The sequence below is a fragment of the Gallus gallus genome, chromosome 19 (genome assembly GCF_016699485.2).
Source record: "Gallus gallus isolate bGalGal1 chromosome 19, bGalGal1.mat.broiler.GRCg7b, whole genome shotgun sequence".
In the NCBI taxonomy this organism is placed as follows: domain Eukaryota; kingdom Metazoa; phylum Chordata; class Aves; order Galliformes; family Phasianidae; genus Gallus; species Gallus gallus.
The window spans coordinates 4,654,489-4,668,608 of NC_052550.1; the positions used below are offsets into that span (position 1 = coordinate 4,654,489).

At 64.7% G+C, this 14,120-nt stretch overlaps 3 protein-coding genes across 9 annotated transcripts; all 3 read right to left on the reverse strand.

Annotated features, from left to right (window-relative positions):
• Positions 1-37: 37 nt before the first annotated feature.
• Positions 38-6,974, reverse strand: RASA4B (RAS p21 protein activator 4B). Of its 7 annotated transcripts, none has more exons than NM_001291781.2 (20): positions 6,853-6,974; positions 4,669-4,725; positions 4,373-4,486; positions 4,114-4,175; positions 3,902-4,031; positions 3,622-3,703; positions 3,402-3,533; positions 3,238-3,329; positions 3,039-3,162; positions 2,804-2,957; positions 2,483-2,547; positions 2,193-2,305; positions 1,931-2,117; positions 1,517-1,654; positions 1,133-1,447; positions 923-1,060; positions 693-828; positions 491-611; positions 353-417; positions 38-231 (listed from the first exon to the last, which is right to left on the reverse strand). In NM_001291781.2, exons 1-20 carry the CDS (start codon positions 6,915-6,917, stop codon positions 119-121), a joined length of 2,403 nt encoding a protein of 800 aa, NP_001278710.2. In that variant the 5' UTR covers positions 6,918-6,974; the 3' UTR covers positions 38-118. The 7 variants fall into 7 exon arrangements, with proteins under 7 accessions (NP_001278710.2, XP_040505988.1, XP_040505992.1 ...); XM_040650054.2 differs by having other exon boundaries at positions 43-231; positions 923-1,063; XM_040650058.2 differs by lacking the exon at positions 6,853-6,974 and adding an exon at positions 5,093-5,834 and having other exon boundaries at positions 43-231; positions 923-1,063.
• Positions 6,975-7,902: 928 nt separating this feature from the next.
• On the reverse strand, positions 7,903-9,668 carry UPK3BL (uroplakin 3B-like). Its single transcript, XM_415762.8, has 6 exons — positions 9,497-9,668; positions 8,965-9,108; positions 8,663-8,894; positions 8,391-8,467; positions 8,188-8,311; positions 7,903-8,109 (listed from the first exon to the last, which is right to left on the reverse strand). Exons 1-6 carry the CDS (start codon positions 9,540-9,542, stop codon positions 8,010-8,012), a joined length of 723 nt encoding a protein of 240 aa, XP_415762.4. The 5' UTR covers positions 9,543-9,668; the 3' UTR covers positions 7,903-8,009.
• Positions 9,669-10,055: 387 nt separating this feature from the next.
• Positions 10,056-11,380, reverse strand: UPK3B (uroplakin 3B). The gene is made up of 6 exons (XM_046902434.1): positions 11,287-11,380; positions 11,027-11,176; positions 10,742-10,952; positions 10,601-10,677; positions 10,356-10,476; positions 10,056-10,209 (listed from the first exon to the last, which is right to left on the reverse strand). Exons 1-6 carry the CDS (start codon positions 11,342-11,344, stop codon positions 10,056-10,058), a joined length of 771 nt encoding a protein of 256 aa, XP_046758390.1. The 5' UTR covers positions 11,345-11,380.
• Between the last annotated feature and the right edge of the window lie 2,740 nt (positions 11,381-14,120).

Below are 14,120 nucleotides of genomic sequence, written 5' to 3' on the forward strand. Positions count from 1 at the left end.
GACCGCGCACACGTGTCCTACAAAGACTCGGGACGCATTGCGGGGCGGATCTGCACCTTTATTGCCACGCTCGAGGCACAGCCCACCCCCCCCTGCCCCCCCATCCCAGCCCGCTCCATCACGTCTGCAGCTCCAGCGGGGCGGGGGCGGCGGGGGGCAGCTGGCGGTGGCAGCGCTCCAGGTCCTGCAGCGCCTCGAAGAGCCGTTGGAGCACGAGGGGCAGCGGGGGTCCTGGGGTTGGGGGGGGGGCAGTGAGACCCCTCGGGAGCCGGGAGCAGACCCCAAACACAGCGCCTCTGGTGGGGATGAGGCGCTGGGGGGTCCCTCCCTCTGTCCTCCCCTCCACCTCTACCTTCACCGCAGCCCCGAGGGCCGTCGTGAGCCCCCCCCGCCTCCATCAGCTGCCAGTACTTTTCCCTGCGGAGAAAGGGGGCGGTTAGCTGTGGGGCAGAGGGCACGCGGGGGGCCGTCCCCGCTTCCGGGGTCCCACCTGAGAGGCTCCTGCAGGCCGTGGAGGTGCTGGAAGAGGCGCTGCGCCTCCACGTCGGGCTGCAACGGATCGCTCCAGTCCTGCAGGGTGATGCTGTGCCGGGTCTGCCCACATCCCGGCCCTGTGGGACGGAGGGGCTGAAAACGGTGGGGACCACCTCTCCACCCCCCCCCCCCCCACCCCGCGTCTCAGCACCCCGTACCCGTCCTGTCCTTCTGGTGGCAGCAGCTCCACTTGTCCCCGCGGAAGACGCCGGGGTGGTAGGCGTGCAGCAGCTGCGGGTTATTGCCACACACCTTCCGCAGGGCGGACAGCCACTGGTTCAGCTCATTGACGCACTGCGGGGCGCACGGAGTGCTCACACGACGTCCCGGTGGGGTTGGGGGGGGGGGGGGATGAGGGGGTGACGGCCCCGGCCCCGGCTCAGCCCACCTTGCACTGCAGGTAGGCCGTCTCCTGCTGCCCGGCCTCATCCACGTAGACCACCTGCATGACGTGGCAGCTCCCGAAGCTCTTCTCCTCCACCCTTTCGGCCGCGCGGATGTTGGCCAAAGCGATGGAACCGCACCTCTGCCGTTGGGGACGCAGTGCTCGGTGCCCTCCGTGCCACCGCGGGATCCCCCCCACCCCACATCCCCCTACCTCCACCCCGGGGCTCTTGGCGAAGCTGAGGGCCTCTCCGGTGAGGCAGAAGTGCAGCTTCTTGGAGGCGGAGGCAAGCAGCGGCCCTTTGCCCCGCGTCTTGTGGACAAAGAGCAGCCCCTCCTTCACCACGGCAGCGCGGGGGGCGCACGGCCACCCCTCTCCGCCCTCCTCCTCCTCCTCCGTGCCCACCAGCCGGGTGATGAAGGCCCTCATGCGGGAGGCTCCGTGCTGCAGGGCGGGTTGCAGCGGGGCCAGCCATTCCTCCTTGGCCCGCCCTGCCGCTGGCTCCATGTTGCCCACCATCTGCACAGCCTGCAGACCGCGGGGTGGTGGAGTCATTGCTCCCGGCGCCACGTTTTCCCTGCTGCCCCCACGTCCCACCTTGGCCAGCAGCAGCAGTGTGCGGCCGGTGCGCGCGTCGGCGTGCGTGTCCCGCAGGTGGAAGAGTTTGGGGGTCATGATGGCCGGCGAGAAGAAGCGGAGGCACAGGAAGCTGGTGACGGCCACGAACTGCGTGTGCTGCGGCCGCGGGGGGCACGAGAGGTGTGAGGGTCCATCCCCAAGGGTGCCATACCTCGTGATGCTTCAGGGGGGTGTGAACCTCGCAGCCCGCCCAGTTCCAACCCCCTGCCGCGGGCTGGTTGCCCCCCACCAGCTCGAGCTGCCCAGGGCCCCCCGTGCAGCCCGGCCTCGGGCACCTCCAGGGATGGGACACCCACGGCTTCTTCATGGCACGGTGCAACACCGAGTGCGCCCCATTCCTCCTCCATCCCCACCGCTGGGTTTGGACCTGACCTGATGCTGGGGGAAGCGCTCCCCAACGCGCTGGAAGAGCTGCCGGAAAGCGGCACGGATGACAGGAGGACAGGTAGGAGCTGACTTGCCGATGGCATCCAGCAGCTCCCCAAGGTAGGACTGGAGGAGCTGGCGGCCCTGCTCCATCACCTCACTCTCTGTCTGAACCCGGTGCAGCCCCGAGCACCTGCAGGCGCCACAGACCCCCTCAGTGCCAAGCACTCCGGGCACCCCCACCCACTGCAGCCCCTGTGCCCCTTACCCAACGTCCTTGATCTCCACCTTGCTGGGGTCCAGCTCCACATACTTCTTCTCCTCAAACACCCGGGAGATGGTGGGCCCCAGCACCGCATGCAGGTACTGCATCCCTGTCACCTGCCCAGGGGACCACAGCACCCAACCTTAGGGGGTTTTCTCCAACTCTTGGCCCCAGAGGCAGGCACAGCTCCCCGTGCCCTCCCCTTAGGACAGCGTGGAGCTGTGGTGAGCTGGAAAGAGCAGGGTTTGAGGTGAAGCTCCCTGTGGAGAAGGGGGATTTGGGGGCAGCGGCACCTTGAGGAAAGACTCCATTGACTTTGAGGCCAGGGAGTTGCTCCGGAACAAAGTGTTGGGTTCACCTGTGAAACAGGAGCAAGTCTGTGGAGCAGCCCCAGGTCACCCACCGGGCATTTCCACCCCCCACGCCCTGCCCATTTTCACTGGAATTACAGGGATTTCCCAACCACCTGCCTATTCCTCCACCAACTTCAGCCAACTTTGGCCATTGATTTCCTTGGGATGAACCCAACGGGTTCCCAACCAGAGCACGCCAGAGGTTTTACAGCTCCAAAAGAAGGTAAGGCGGTCCCAGCCCTGCTCCCCCCCCAGGCTTACAGGGCTTGGCCAGCTCCAGTTCAAAGAGCAGGTCCAGAAACTCCTTCACCAGCCCTTGGCCCAAGAAGAGTTTCACCAGGTTGACGGCGACGTCCTGCCGGCTCTCAGCCGTGGTGGTTTCATCGAGGAGGGTGACCAGGTGCACCCCGCCGGTCTGCGGGGACACGGGGACATGGTGGCACAGTGGCAGCGGGCACCACGACCACGTCCCGTTGGGGCTCTGCAGGGAGCTCACCTGGTGCCCTGCCTTCACCTCCTGGCACAGCAGCTGGACCAGGGGCTGGTAGCAGCAGGAGGGCAGCACTGTCTCATCCCGCAGCCTCACTTGCAGCTGCAGTGAGCCCAGGCTGCCCCGGCGCCTGTAGGAACACGGAGAGCAGATCCAGACCACGCGCCCCACGGCACATCCCTCTGGAACACCCCAAAGCACTCACCTATCCTCCCTGGGCTTGGCCGTGTCCGGCTGCAGCCTGAACCAGCCCTCCTGGTGCCCGGCTGCCTGCAGCCCCTGCACGCTGACCACCACCTGGGGGAGGTTGGGACAGGCTCACGTCCCACCCCAGTAATGGGGCCGTGTGGGGTGCTTCTGGGGGCTCACCTTGCCCAAGAAGTCATTCTTGCTGACGAGGTCCCAATCCCACACCTCTACACACAGCTTCTCTGCAGGGGGGTCGGGCAGCTCGAACTCAAAGGCTTCGTTCCAGCGAGGATAGCAGGACTTCTTCACCACCTGTGAAGGAGATGGATTTGTCCCCATGTCACACACATCCGACCCCCATGGGGACATCAGGGATGGGGATACGCTGAGTTGAGCTCACGGTGCTCTCCTGCGTTTTGCCATTGTAGCTCACACAGACAAAGGGGTCGGATGCACCGTTCCGGTCCTTCTTGGCCAAATCCCTGTGGAGGAGAGGGTGAAATTCCCTGTGAGCCTCCAGAATCCCATCCCAGTGGGCACCCAGCGCTCCCTGTCTCCCCTCCTTGGCTCCCCGCTGTCTCAGGTGCAATGGGGAAACTGAGTCACGGAGCAGCCAGGACTCAGCAGACACCACCAAAGCTGTCACCCCAGGAGTGGGACATCCCCATCCCCAACATCACCTGGCCTCCAGCACAGTGCACCGCAGCCGCTGGCCGCCCTCGCCCTCCAGGAGCTCCACGCAGAGGTGGATTTCCCCCTGCACCTCCTCATCGGGGTCCACCTCGCTGAGGCTCACCCAGCCGCTGTAACCTGTGGGAACAGTGGGCACCACGGGCAGGGGTCATGGGGACACGGCTGGGTGCAGGGCTGGGGACACCCCGTTGTCCCCTACCTTTGGGGTGCTCTGCCAGCATGGTGCGGGTGATGCACACCTTCCCAATAACATCATCACGGCTGCAAGAGACAAGGGGGAGGTGGCACGGAGGGTGGTACCAAGGGGGCACAGAGCTCCTTGGCCACCCCTTGCCGCCAGGCAGTCCCAGAGCCCTCAACTGCACAGCCAGGTGTGGATTCTCTGCTGTCTGCTATGAGGTTGAGCATTGCCTTTCCCAACCCAACGCTGCATTGTCCCCAAAGCGCTCTGCCCGTACCTGAGCGCATCCTCATCCATGACATAGATGGAGATGCTGTGGAAGGTGGGATGGAGCTGCACCTCATACTCTTCCCCCCAGAATGGGGACAGCGTCTTCCACACCGTGGCAGTCCTGTGGGACAGATGGCACCGGTGACATCCCAGCGGCAGATGACCAGGGCCAGTGCACAGCACCCACACTGGGGTGGCTTATGGGTTGGCCGTGGATTACTGGGCATTGGGATCCACGTCTCAATCCCAAAGCAGAGCTTTGGGACCCAGACAGGGGTGGGCAGCAGGTCTGGATGTGCTCACCTGACGATGGCCTCATTGTCAATCTTCACAATGCAGTACGGGTCGCTGCTCCCCGTGCTGGAAGGCAATGACACGACCCCATTAGCACCGCAGTGACCCCGACTTCCTGGCCCTGACCACGGCATCCTGCTGGCAGCTGATGGCAGCTCCTCATCCAGATCGGAAGAGGAACAAACAAATCCCACCCTTTCCCCAAAGCAGGAGCTCCAGGAGCCAACACGGCCCCCCTCCAGCCCCAAAATGGACCCAGAACCCACAGCCCTCTGCAGGGATGGGGACAACCCTGGGGACGCTGCGGTTATGCAGACCCACTGTCACAGCGATGCTCGGTGAGCTGGTAACAGCTCAGGTCACCGTTCCTGCGTGCTGCTGCCAAAAAGCCACCACTTTATGGCCAGCTCAGTTCCTGAGGAGGGTGACTCACTGGGGCCGGAGGCGGCGGAGCTGGCAGAACAGTGCTGGCTGTGGGGGCAAAGGGCTTCGGGTCCTCAGCGTGGGGCTGGCAGCTCCCAGGGGCACTGGTGCCCCGAGCTGCTGGGGGAGCCCAGGGGGGCGGGGGGGTCCAGGAGGAGCCACGTGGCTGGGATGGTGGGTTTGCTTGGGAGGCGACGAGCAGCAAGTAAAACAAACGAGGAAAAGCAAACAGCTGAGAGCTGCCGCTGTCACCTCCCTTGGAGCCGCACGGCCCCCGTCCCCACGCACCGCATCCTGGAGACCACGCGGGTGTCTCCGTCCCGGGGTGTCCCCACGCAGGGCAGCCCCGTGTCACGCCGGTTGCTAAGAGCCGCTCCGCTGCCGGCAGGTTGGGCACGAAGGCGGCGGATTAAGCACCATTAACCCCGCGGTATCGCTGTTATTTCCTGCCTCGTGCAAAGCATCCAGCGGGCGCCGAGCACACGCAGCGCGATGCCATCTGCCCGCGGTGCTCTTTGTCTCCCAGCGCTGGGGATGCAGGGAGGAGCGCAGCGATGCGCCGTAGGGCAGAGCGTTATTCCGCCTCTTTACGGGCGGCCGCGCGGGGTCCCGGTGCCAAAGCAGCGCCGGGCGGGGGCTCGTAGGAGGGAGGGGAGGAGGGGAAAGCACAGAGAGCCGTGAGCTCGGCCTGGAAGCGGCGCCGGTGCGGGGGGAGACGCGCTGAAATCACAGCGCTGCCGTGCGAGGGAGCGATGGGGCGGCGGGGTCAGCGTGCCCGGGGACGCCCCGTGCCGTGGGTGGGCGGCTGCGGGCAGACTCTGACCCGCGAGCAGCGCTGTGACATCTCGGATTTCCATAGGGAAATCGCGGCGATCCCGACGGCGGAGGGACGGGGTGCCATAAAGGCCGGAGCGCGGCGAAGCGGGGATGGAGCCGTGCCCGTGGCACCATCCCGAGCAGCGTTCTGCCCTCCGAAAGGCGGAGCCCCCCCCCCCCCCTCCCCCGGCGCCGGCTCAAGGTCCCCGCAGGGCGTCGTGCCAAGGGACTGAAAAACACGGGCCCTGACACACGGAGCTTAAAAAAGCCAGAAGCTGTGCCTCTTTCCTTGTTTATCCTCTTTTTCCATGACGGCCGCGGGGCTTTTTGCTCCTTTTCCGGCAGCCTGCGGTGCGCTCCGCGGTGGCTCCCCGTGGATGGGTCCCCCCCCTGCTGCCCCCATCCCACCCAGCGCTGTCCCCAAATCTTGCCCCATACGGATGGGAGCGGTGAGGATAACGCCGAGACGCACAGACAGCCCTTCGGGGGCCGCCAAGGAGGGAAATCCCCACCCGATGAGGACAGCAGCCCCCGCAGCAGGTGCTGGAAGAGGGACAGAGCCATCCCAGGGGTGCACCCAAAGCACTCAGAGCCGCTGGGACACCCCGCGTTCAGCCCGAAGGAAATGCCCAAAGCACGGGCAGTGCTGGGAGGGTCACCTCGGAGCCATCCTGGGGGAAATCCTAAAGGGAGGGCTGCCCCCGTGCCACCCAGGGGGTAATCCCAAAGCCATCCAGGGAGGAAATCCCAAAGCACTCGAGGGAGGACGTCCTGAAGCCATCCCAAAGAGCAGGGAGGGGTCACCCCAAACCCACCCTATAGGGAGCCCCAAAGCGTTGGGTGGGTGTCACCGCAGAGCGCTGGGGAGGGATACCCCAAAGCTCTCCTGGGGGCCGGAGGCAAAGCAGCATGCAGAACCAAGATGCCAACCCCCAGCCCCGGCACAGCACTCACATGTCCTTGGCGGGCAGGTTCCTGCCCTCCACGATGCGGATGGACAGCACGCTGCGCCGGGCCATGGCGAGGGAGGGAGGGACGGAGCGGGCAGCGGAGCGCGGCCCCGAACCCGCGGCCCCGGAGCCCCGAGCCCATGTGCGGGCCGGCACGGCGGGCGGCCAATCAGCGAGCGTGTCTGGGCCGGTGGGCGGGGCTTAAGGGAATGGGCGTGGTCTTGCGGAGTGTGGGCGGGGCTTAAGGTGTGGGCGGGGCGGATCGGTGCGCAGCGCGGCTATGGGGCTCCGTGGGGACTGCAGGGACCCCCACATTTCTCAGCCCTCCCATATGGGGCAGCGGGACGTGCTGCGGCCCACAGCTCGGCACCGTGCCTGCGCCAGTGCCTGCTCACAAAGAAAGCGCTCTAAGGCCCCAAATCCCCGCGTACCCCTCGTGCACCCCCAGAACACCCCGTGCCATCCTGGCCCCTGCACTCAGCCCAGGAACACCACGGGACACCATGGGGGCACCATAGGGACATCACAAGGACACCCTGGGGACACCACAAGGGCACCGTGGGGACACCGTAGGGAGGGACATCACGGGGACACCATAGGGACATCGTGGAGACACCGTGTGGCCATAGGGACACAATAGGGACACCACGGGGCACCATGCAGACACCATGAGGACACCTTGGGGACACCCCGGGGCACCCTGGGGGACACCGTGGGGGCTCAGCAGGGACACCACAGAGACACCCTGGAGATACCACAGGGACGCTGCGGGGACTCCGTGGGGACGCTATGGGGGCACCGTGGGGTCACTACAGGGACAGCATGGGGACACGCCGCCCTGCAGCGGGGGGCGGCCGTTATCACTGCTGCGGAAATGACAGGATTTTCTGCTTCCCACAGCCAAAGCACCGCAGGTGTTCCCTTCCCAGGCGCAGCTGCCACGGGGGGCTCCCCAGCTTCAGCAGCACCTCCAGCCCCCACGCGACGCACAGAGCAGCACAGTGAGAGCTGAGCCCTCCCCCACTACGGCGCACAGACAGAGGCGGACGCAGGGCACGCATGAATCTGTTTATGTCCTGGCCCATCGCTGGGGGCAGTGACGTGATGATGACACGATGACACGATGACACGATGGATGACACGGTGGCACGGTGTCCCCCCTCAGAGCCGCGCGGCCGGCTGGTCGTACACGTGGTGGGTGTTGTAGCGTCGGATGGACGCCGCGTCCGGCCTGAAGCTGCCCACACCGCACGCCTCAGAGCTGGGGGAGGACACGGCGTTGGGGACACGGCACGCTGCTGCCACCCATCGCCACCTCCCTGTGCCCGGCGGGACTCACCTGCACAGCGTGGCCAGGAGGGCGGCCAGCAGGATGGCCAACAGCACCGACAGGATGGCAGTGATGGCGATCATGGCACCGCTGCGGGCACCGCCCGTGCCGGGGATGCTCTGGGGCTCCCGGGCTGTGGGGAGAGCACAACGGGGCTGTGCCTCACTCGTCCCACCGTCCCACCCCGCTGTGGGCCACCCTCACCCCGGTACCTGTCTTCAGTGTGATGGGCCCCGACCATTCCGTGGTGGCTGTGGGCTCAGAGCCATTCAGTGCGAGGAACTTCACCCTGGGGAGGAGATCACAGAACCTTTAGGGCTGGAGGAGTCCTCTCAGATCCCCCCGTCCAACCCCAACCCGGCCCCACCACGTCCCTCAGTGCCACAGTTCTTAACGCCCCCAGGGACGGTGACCCCCTCCCTCCCTCCCTGGGCAGCTGTGCATCACCGCCATTTCTGAGAAGAAATTGCTCCTAATAACCCACCAGTAGGGCCCGGGGCCGGGCAGGGGCCCATTGCAGTTGGGTACAGAGATGTTGTCAGCACAGTCGGTCTCGCTGCCCACGCGCAGCACAGTGAGCTCCCTATCGGGTTTAGGGCAGCCGTAGTGGTACTGCATGGCACCCAGCGTCAGGTAGGCTGACGTGTTGGTAGGGAAGCGCTGGAAGCTCCACTCGGGCATCCCCGGCTGTGCGCTGTCATTGAAAGCATCCATGCCTGCAGGGATGGGGATGGTGGTGAAGGGGAGCACTCCGGTAGAGCCCCATCCCTCCGTCACCCCACTCACCTTCACGGGTGGCCACCACCAGCCAGATGTTGGCTGTGCTGTAACTATCGAAGACGCAGCGGGGCTGCTCCAGCACGAAGGTGCTGCCCGTCATACGGCCCTCCACGTTGCCACCAACCAGGGTGGGTTTGTAGGACAACTTGTCTGCAGCAGAGCAATGAGAGCAGGGCCGGGGGGGGTGGGGATGGTGGGCATCACCCCATGGTGGTGGCCATGGGATCTGGGCCTGGAGGGCAGCTCCCCACCACCACCACCACCCCCGTTTCGGGCTCAGGTGCTGCGAATATTATGAACAGGGACAGCATGCAGTGCTATCACCTGGGACACCCCAGGGGACCCCGTGCTGCGCTGCAGGCTGAGCTGGGTGACACCGAGGGGGGTCCCAGTCTGCGGGTATCACCCACAACACCCATCCTCCAGAGCAGATCCCTCTGCATACACAGGGGATGCCCCCGAGCAGGGCCAGCAGACCTCCCCACCACTCCCACCCCCCATTATTTGGGGCCATGAGCCCCCTGTGGTGCACACTCACCCAGGCCGTGGGCTGTGGCCAGCAGCAGGAGCAGCAGCGGGCGCATGGTGCTGGTGCTGAGCTCAGAGTGCGGGCGCAGGGCGGGGGCCAGGAGCCTTGTCCCCCCCGCAGGACCCGCCTGCGGCCTCCAACCACCCACATTCCTGCGCTGCCGCAGCCCCGCGGCAAACAGGTCAGGCTCGTTTCCCTGCAGAGCATTATGCTACGGCCGGGTGCCCGCCGGGTGGTGTTGCTGAGCGCTGTCACGCTTGTGGCACGGGTGGGTCCCAAAGGGCCGTCCCCAAAGGGGTGCCTGTGGGGTGGCCGAACCCACGTCCTGGTGTCCCCACAGCACGGTGAACGAAGCATCGAGCTCTGTATGTGCCCCAAGATGACAGAGCCATCACAGAGCCATGGGATGGTTTGTTAGATGGGTCCCACTGCCTGCAGCCACCCACAGCCCCAACAGCACTCAGAGCCCCTCCAGCCTCACCCTGGGGGTCTGCAGGGTGGGCACTCAGCACGTCCTGGTGTTTGGGTTGAAAGACAACAAAAGAAGCAATTAAGCATGGAAGTGAGTTTACTTGGTGGGACATGGGCCGGGGGGCCGCGGCGTGCAGCCACAGACACAGGCGGGGGGCAGCGTGTGGGGCAGGGCCGGAGGGACGTGGTGGGTCCTGTAGGGCAGGTGGGCGCCCAGACCCCGGCGGCACAGCGGGACACACAGCTGGGTGCTGCGGGGAGAGATGGGTGCGGCATCAAGCAGGGTCCGTGCAGCTCAAACACCGCAGAAACCACCCCATCCCATTGCCAAAATACAGCAACCCCCCCCCCCCCCAATTTAAGAAAAGGTGTTCAAACCCCCATACCCCACCCGTACCCCACAGCTCCCAGCACGGCCATGGCCAGCGCGGCACCCAGGCTGGCCAGGATGGCGGCGATGACGACCGCGGTGCTGCTGCGACGTGCGGGTGTGGGGTCGATGGTGCTCAGGCTGCGAGCTGGAAGGGCACAGGGTGAGGGGTGGCACCCGGGGTTAGGGTGGCACGGGGACATCGGGGAGCTCTTCTCCCCTTCGGTTTTGGGGTGGCGGCACGGAGGTCACAGCCCCACGCCCAGCGGTACCTCTCCGCAGGAGGATGGGGTCGGACCACTTCGTCTCCGCTTTGGGGCCACCGCAGCCCATCAGCAGGAACTTCACCCTGCGGGATGGGCACCTCTGGCACCGGTACGGGGACGGCACGATGCCCCATCCCACTGCCTCACCTGTAGGGCCCCGGGGAGGGCAGCGGCCCATTGCAGGGTGCCCGGCCGTGGCACGCCGTGTCCCCGCCGACCCGCAGCACGGCTGCACCGGGAGCTGAGCATCCGTAGGCGGCTGCCGCCATCTGCAGTGTCATGTAGGCGCGGGCGGTGGGCAGCCCCTCGTATGGGGGCACCTCGGCGCTGGATGTGGGGTTTTTGAAGGCGGCGGAAGCTGCGCGGCACAGACGTGGGGTGAGCAGCCGGGGGCGAACATCCCCGACGCCCCCCACTGCAACACACGCTCACCGTCGGCAAAAGCCACCGCCAGCCAGACGGCATCGGAGGCGTTGGCAAAGGGGTCGAAGATGCAGCGGGGTCTCTCCAGCACGAAGGTGGTGGCCGTCACCTTCCCCGGCATGGCGCCGGGGGCCACGCGGGGCACGTAGGGCAGCAGGGCTGGGGGCACAGCCGTGAGTGGGAGGCCCCCCGAGCCACACACAGCCCCATATCCCCCTCCCCAGCACCGCTACCCGCGGGAAGCCCCTCGCAGCCCCCCCGAGATTCACCCAGGCCAGCAGCCGCGTCCATCCCAGCCAGCGCCAGCAGCACCCCCAGCAGCTCCATGGCAGTGTGTTCTGCACCGACCCACTCCGTCCCACTGCCGAGGGGCCGAGCTGCCCCCGTGCCCCTACCAAGCACGGCCCTCCCAGCCCCACATTCCTGCACTGGCTCCACCAGCACGGCAGGACCCCGCGGGCAGAGAGGGACGGGGCCCCTCCCAGGTCACCACAAGTCCCCAAAACAGCCCTGGGCTGTCTGACCCCAGAAAACAGGGCGCCGAGGGTGCAGGCGCTGCTCTGTGATGCAGAAGGGGAAACTGAGGCACAGCGGTGGTACCGGAGCTGCGTTTGAAGGACCGGTTGGCAGGACTGGGAGGCTTCATTAGGGCTATAGGGAAATAGGGTGAGTGGTCCTCCCACCCCATTCACCCCAGTACTGCCTGAATCCCATCAGTGCCCCATGCCCTCCTGGCACCCAGAGCCAGGCTTGTTGTGGGCGCAGCCAGCGTTGCCCTGAAGGCAGGGAAGTGCCTGCAGCCAACACACCCCAAACTCACCCAAAACCCAAAGCACTGAAGGGTGACTGGTCCCACCCAGGGCACAGGGTGGGGTGGCAGCCAAGCTGCCATCTCCCCATTCTTGCCCCTTGCAGGTTTCGGGGCCAGGCTATCCTTCCCCTTCTTCACCCAGCTAGAGTTTCCCATGCCCCCCAGCCCTTGGCATGGGGACGGAGATGATGCTGCCCCTGGGTGGGAGCTGTGCGAGGACTTAGGGCCGCCCCAGCAGCAGGGCTGAGTGCTCTCTGCACTGTTTGCCAAGGGCTGGGGCTGCCACTCCCGTGTGCAAGAGGATTTCTGACTTCTCCTTCAGATTAAGAGGAAATGGGGCATCCAGAGATTATACAGTCCTGCTGGGGAGGGGAAAACCACGCACAGCTGCAGCCAGCCTCCCTGCACTGGGAATAGAAGGTGAGTTTGCTGGTGATACTGAAATGGGAGGAGCTGCTAATTGCAGACAGCCGGACAGAGCAGAGAGCTGGGTGCATCTGTGAACGCCTGTTTGCAAGGGTGAGCTGCAGGAGGAGCAACATTGCATCAAAACTCTGACAAACACCTTAAGAACCCAACGAGAAGGGCAACCCCTTCCACTGAGCCATGCATCGATGCATGAGTTTCACAGAAACAAGGCCAGATATCCTGCTAGCTTTATGGTTTTGTTGCTGGCTTTTTACATTTTAATTAATATATATATATATACAAAAATAAGTTTTTGTTGCTTATATACATGAACTCAATGATATATTTTCATATGAGGCCCAGGGCAATTTCTCTTCACTCAACACAGCCCATGCAAGCCAGCAGGTTGGATGCCCACGGATTACACAGTCCAGATGGGGAGGGGAGAACCAGGCACAGCTGCAGTCTCCCTGTGCTGGGAGGGGGGAAACTGAGGCACAGCAGCAGCAGGTCATCGCTCCCCAGGGTGAAAGCCACACCAGGAGCTGCTGCTGGATGCTCCAGAGCTGTGCCCTCATTGCTTGGTGGGGTGACATCATGTGGGGGCAGTGAGTCAGGGTTCCATCTGCTGGAGCCCACCGTGGGGATATGGGGTGAGTATTTGGCTAAGAACGACCGCAGCAGTGCCAAAGAGCTGCCAGCACTGCAGGAGGGCAGGAAACCTCACATGGCACAGCCCCAGTGCCCCCTCCCCCCCCCCCCCCCCCCCCCCCCCCCCGTGTCCTGGCAGGGATGGAGCCACCAAAAGACCCCCCCACAGCCACAGAAGGAGGCAGCTATGGGGGCTGTGAGCTCCGGCTTTGGGTCAGCCCCACACAGCCATCTCAGCACCCAGCTGGGGCTCTGTCCCACTCACAGCGCTGCACCCTGCCCTGGGCAGCCCCGAGGTGGGGAGGCTGCAGCTGATTCACACACAGGAGCGTCCACTCAAGGGATGGCTCCAACCACACTCAGCAGGAAATTCTTGCTTTGTGTACACAGAGAATTTTCACTTCAGCGCACTGCTTTGCTCCCTTGGACTTCATCAGGGGACAGAAAGCTGAGCTGTAAACCAGCAACCTCCTTTTGCAAGCAGGGCAGGAGAACATCATCATACTGCAGAGCCCAGCAAACCACAGCTAGCTTGGAAGAGCACCCCGTCTTTGCAGCAGCCCCAAACAACGCCAGCAATCGTTCCCTCCAGGAAGCCTGTAGCAGAGGGTGGTAACTGTGCGCAGAGGGTTAAACAAAGGGTGTGAGGACACTGAGGACAAGTGCCCAGCCCTTGATGTCACCAAAAACCCTCTCAATTTTTGTATGGGCACGACAGAGGGAGGCTGCATGGAGAGAAGCATCACTGCTGGCAGCAGTAAGAAGGAAGCAGAGGGCCTGTTACACCACCCGGTGGCACCAGCACTCCCTGCAGCACCACACCATGCCAGCAGCAGAGCTGCATCGGGCACAAAACCCCAGCAGCTGGCCACAGGGCTATGGCACAGCCCCAGAACTGCTGCCGCTTCCAGGAGGGGGGAGGCAGGGGTGAAACAGCAAGCCAAGCCCCTGGGCTCAGCACATGGCATCCTGGCCCTGCAGAGAGCTGTGGTCTGTCGGCAGAGCTGAGCTTTGCCTCCCTTCCCCTGGCTGGATCAAGTGAGCTCAGCTCCAGGGAGCAGGCTAGTCCTTCAGAGGGGGACGCAGACACAGGAGGCACCCCAAGCCATCAGGCAGGATGAAGGCAAAGCAGCAGCTCTCCATGGAAATGAAGTGGTTATTACAACCAAGCAGAGATACAGGCATCAGCTACAGGGGGCAGGAGGCCTTGCTCAGAAGGAGCTGCAAAGAGAA

Coding starts and splice junctions, on each gene's coding strand:
- RASA4B (XM_040650054.2), bottom strand. CDS start 6,917: ATGGCCCGGCGCAGCGTGCTGTCCATCCGCATCGTGGAGGGCAGGAAC. Junction 3,704..3,901: donor TGCACTGTGCTGGAGGCCAG/GTGATGTTGGGG, acceptor TCTCCTCCACAG/GGATTTGGCCAAGAAGGACC. Junction 1,448..1,516: donor CACTGCTGCTGCTGGCCAAG/GTGGGACGTGGG, acceptor CGCGGTCTGCAG/GCTGTGCAGATGGTGGGCAA.
- UPK3BL (XM_415762.8), bottom strand. CDS start 9,542: ATGCGCCCGCTGCTGCTCCTGCTGCTGGCCACAGCCCACGGCCTGG. Junction 8,895..8,964: donor GGTGGTGGCCACCCGTGAAG/GTGAGTGGGGTG, acceptor CCATCCCTGCAG/GCATGGATGCTTTCAATGAC. Junction 8,110..8,187: donor CTCCTGGCCACGCTGTGCAG/GTGAGTCCCGCC, acceptor GTCCTCCCCCAG/CTCTGAGGCGTGCGGTGTGG.
- UPK3B (XM_046902434.1), bottom strand. CDS start 11,344: ATGGAGCTGCTGGGGGTGCTGCTGGCGCTGGCTGGGATGGACGCGGCT. Junction 11,177..11,286: donor GGACGCGGCTGCTGGCCTGG/GTGAATCTCGGG, acceptor CTGTGCCCCCAG/CCCTGCTGCCCTACGTGCCC. Junction 10,210..10,355: donor GCCGTGCTGGGAGCTGTGGG/GTACGGGTGGGG, acceptor CTCTCCCCGCAG/CACCCAGCTGTGTGTCCCGC.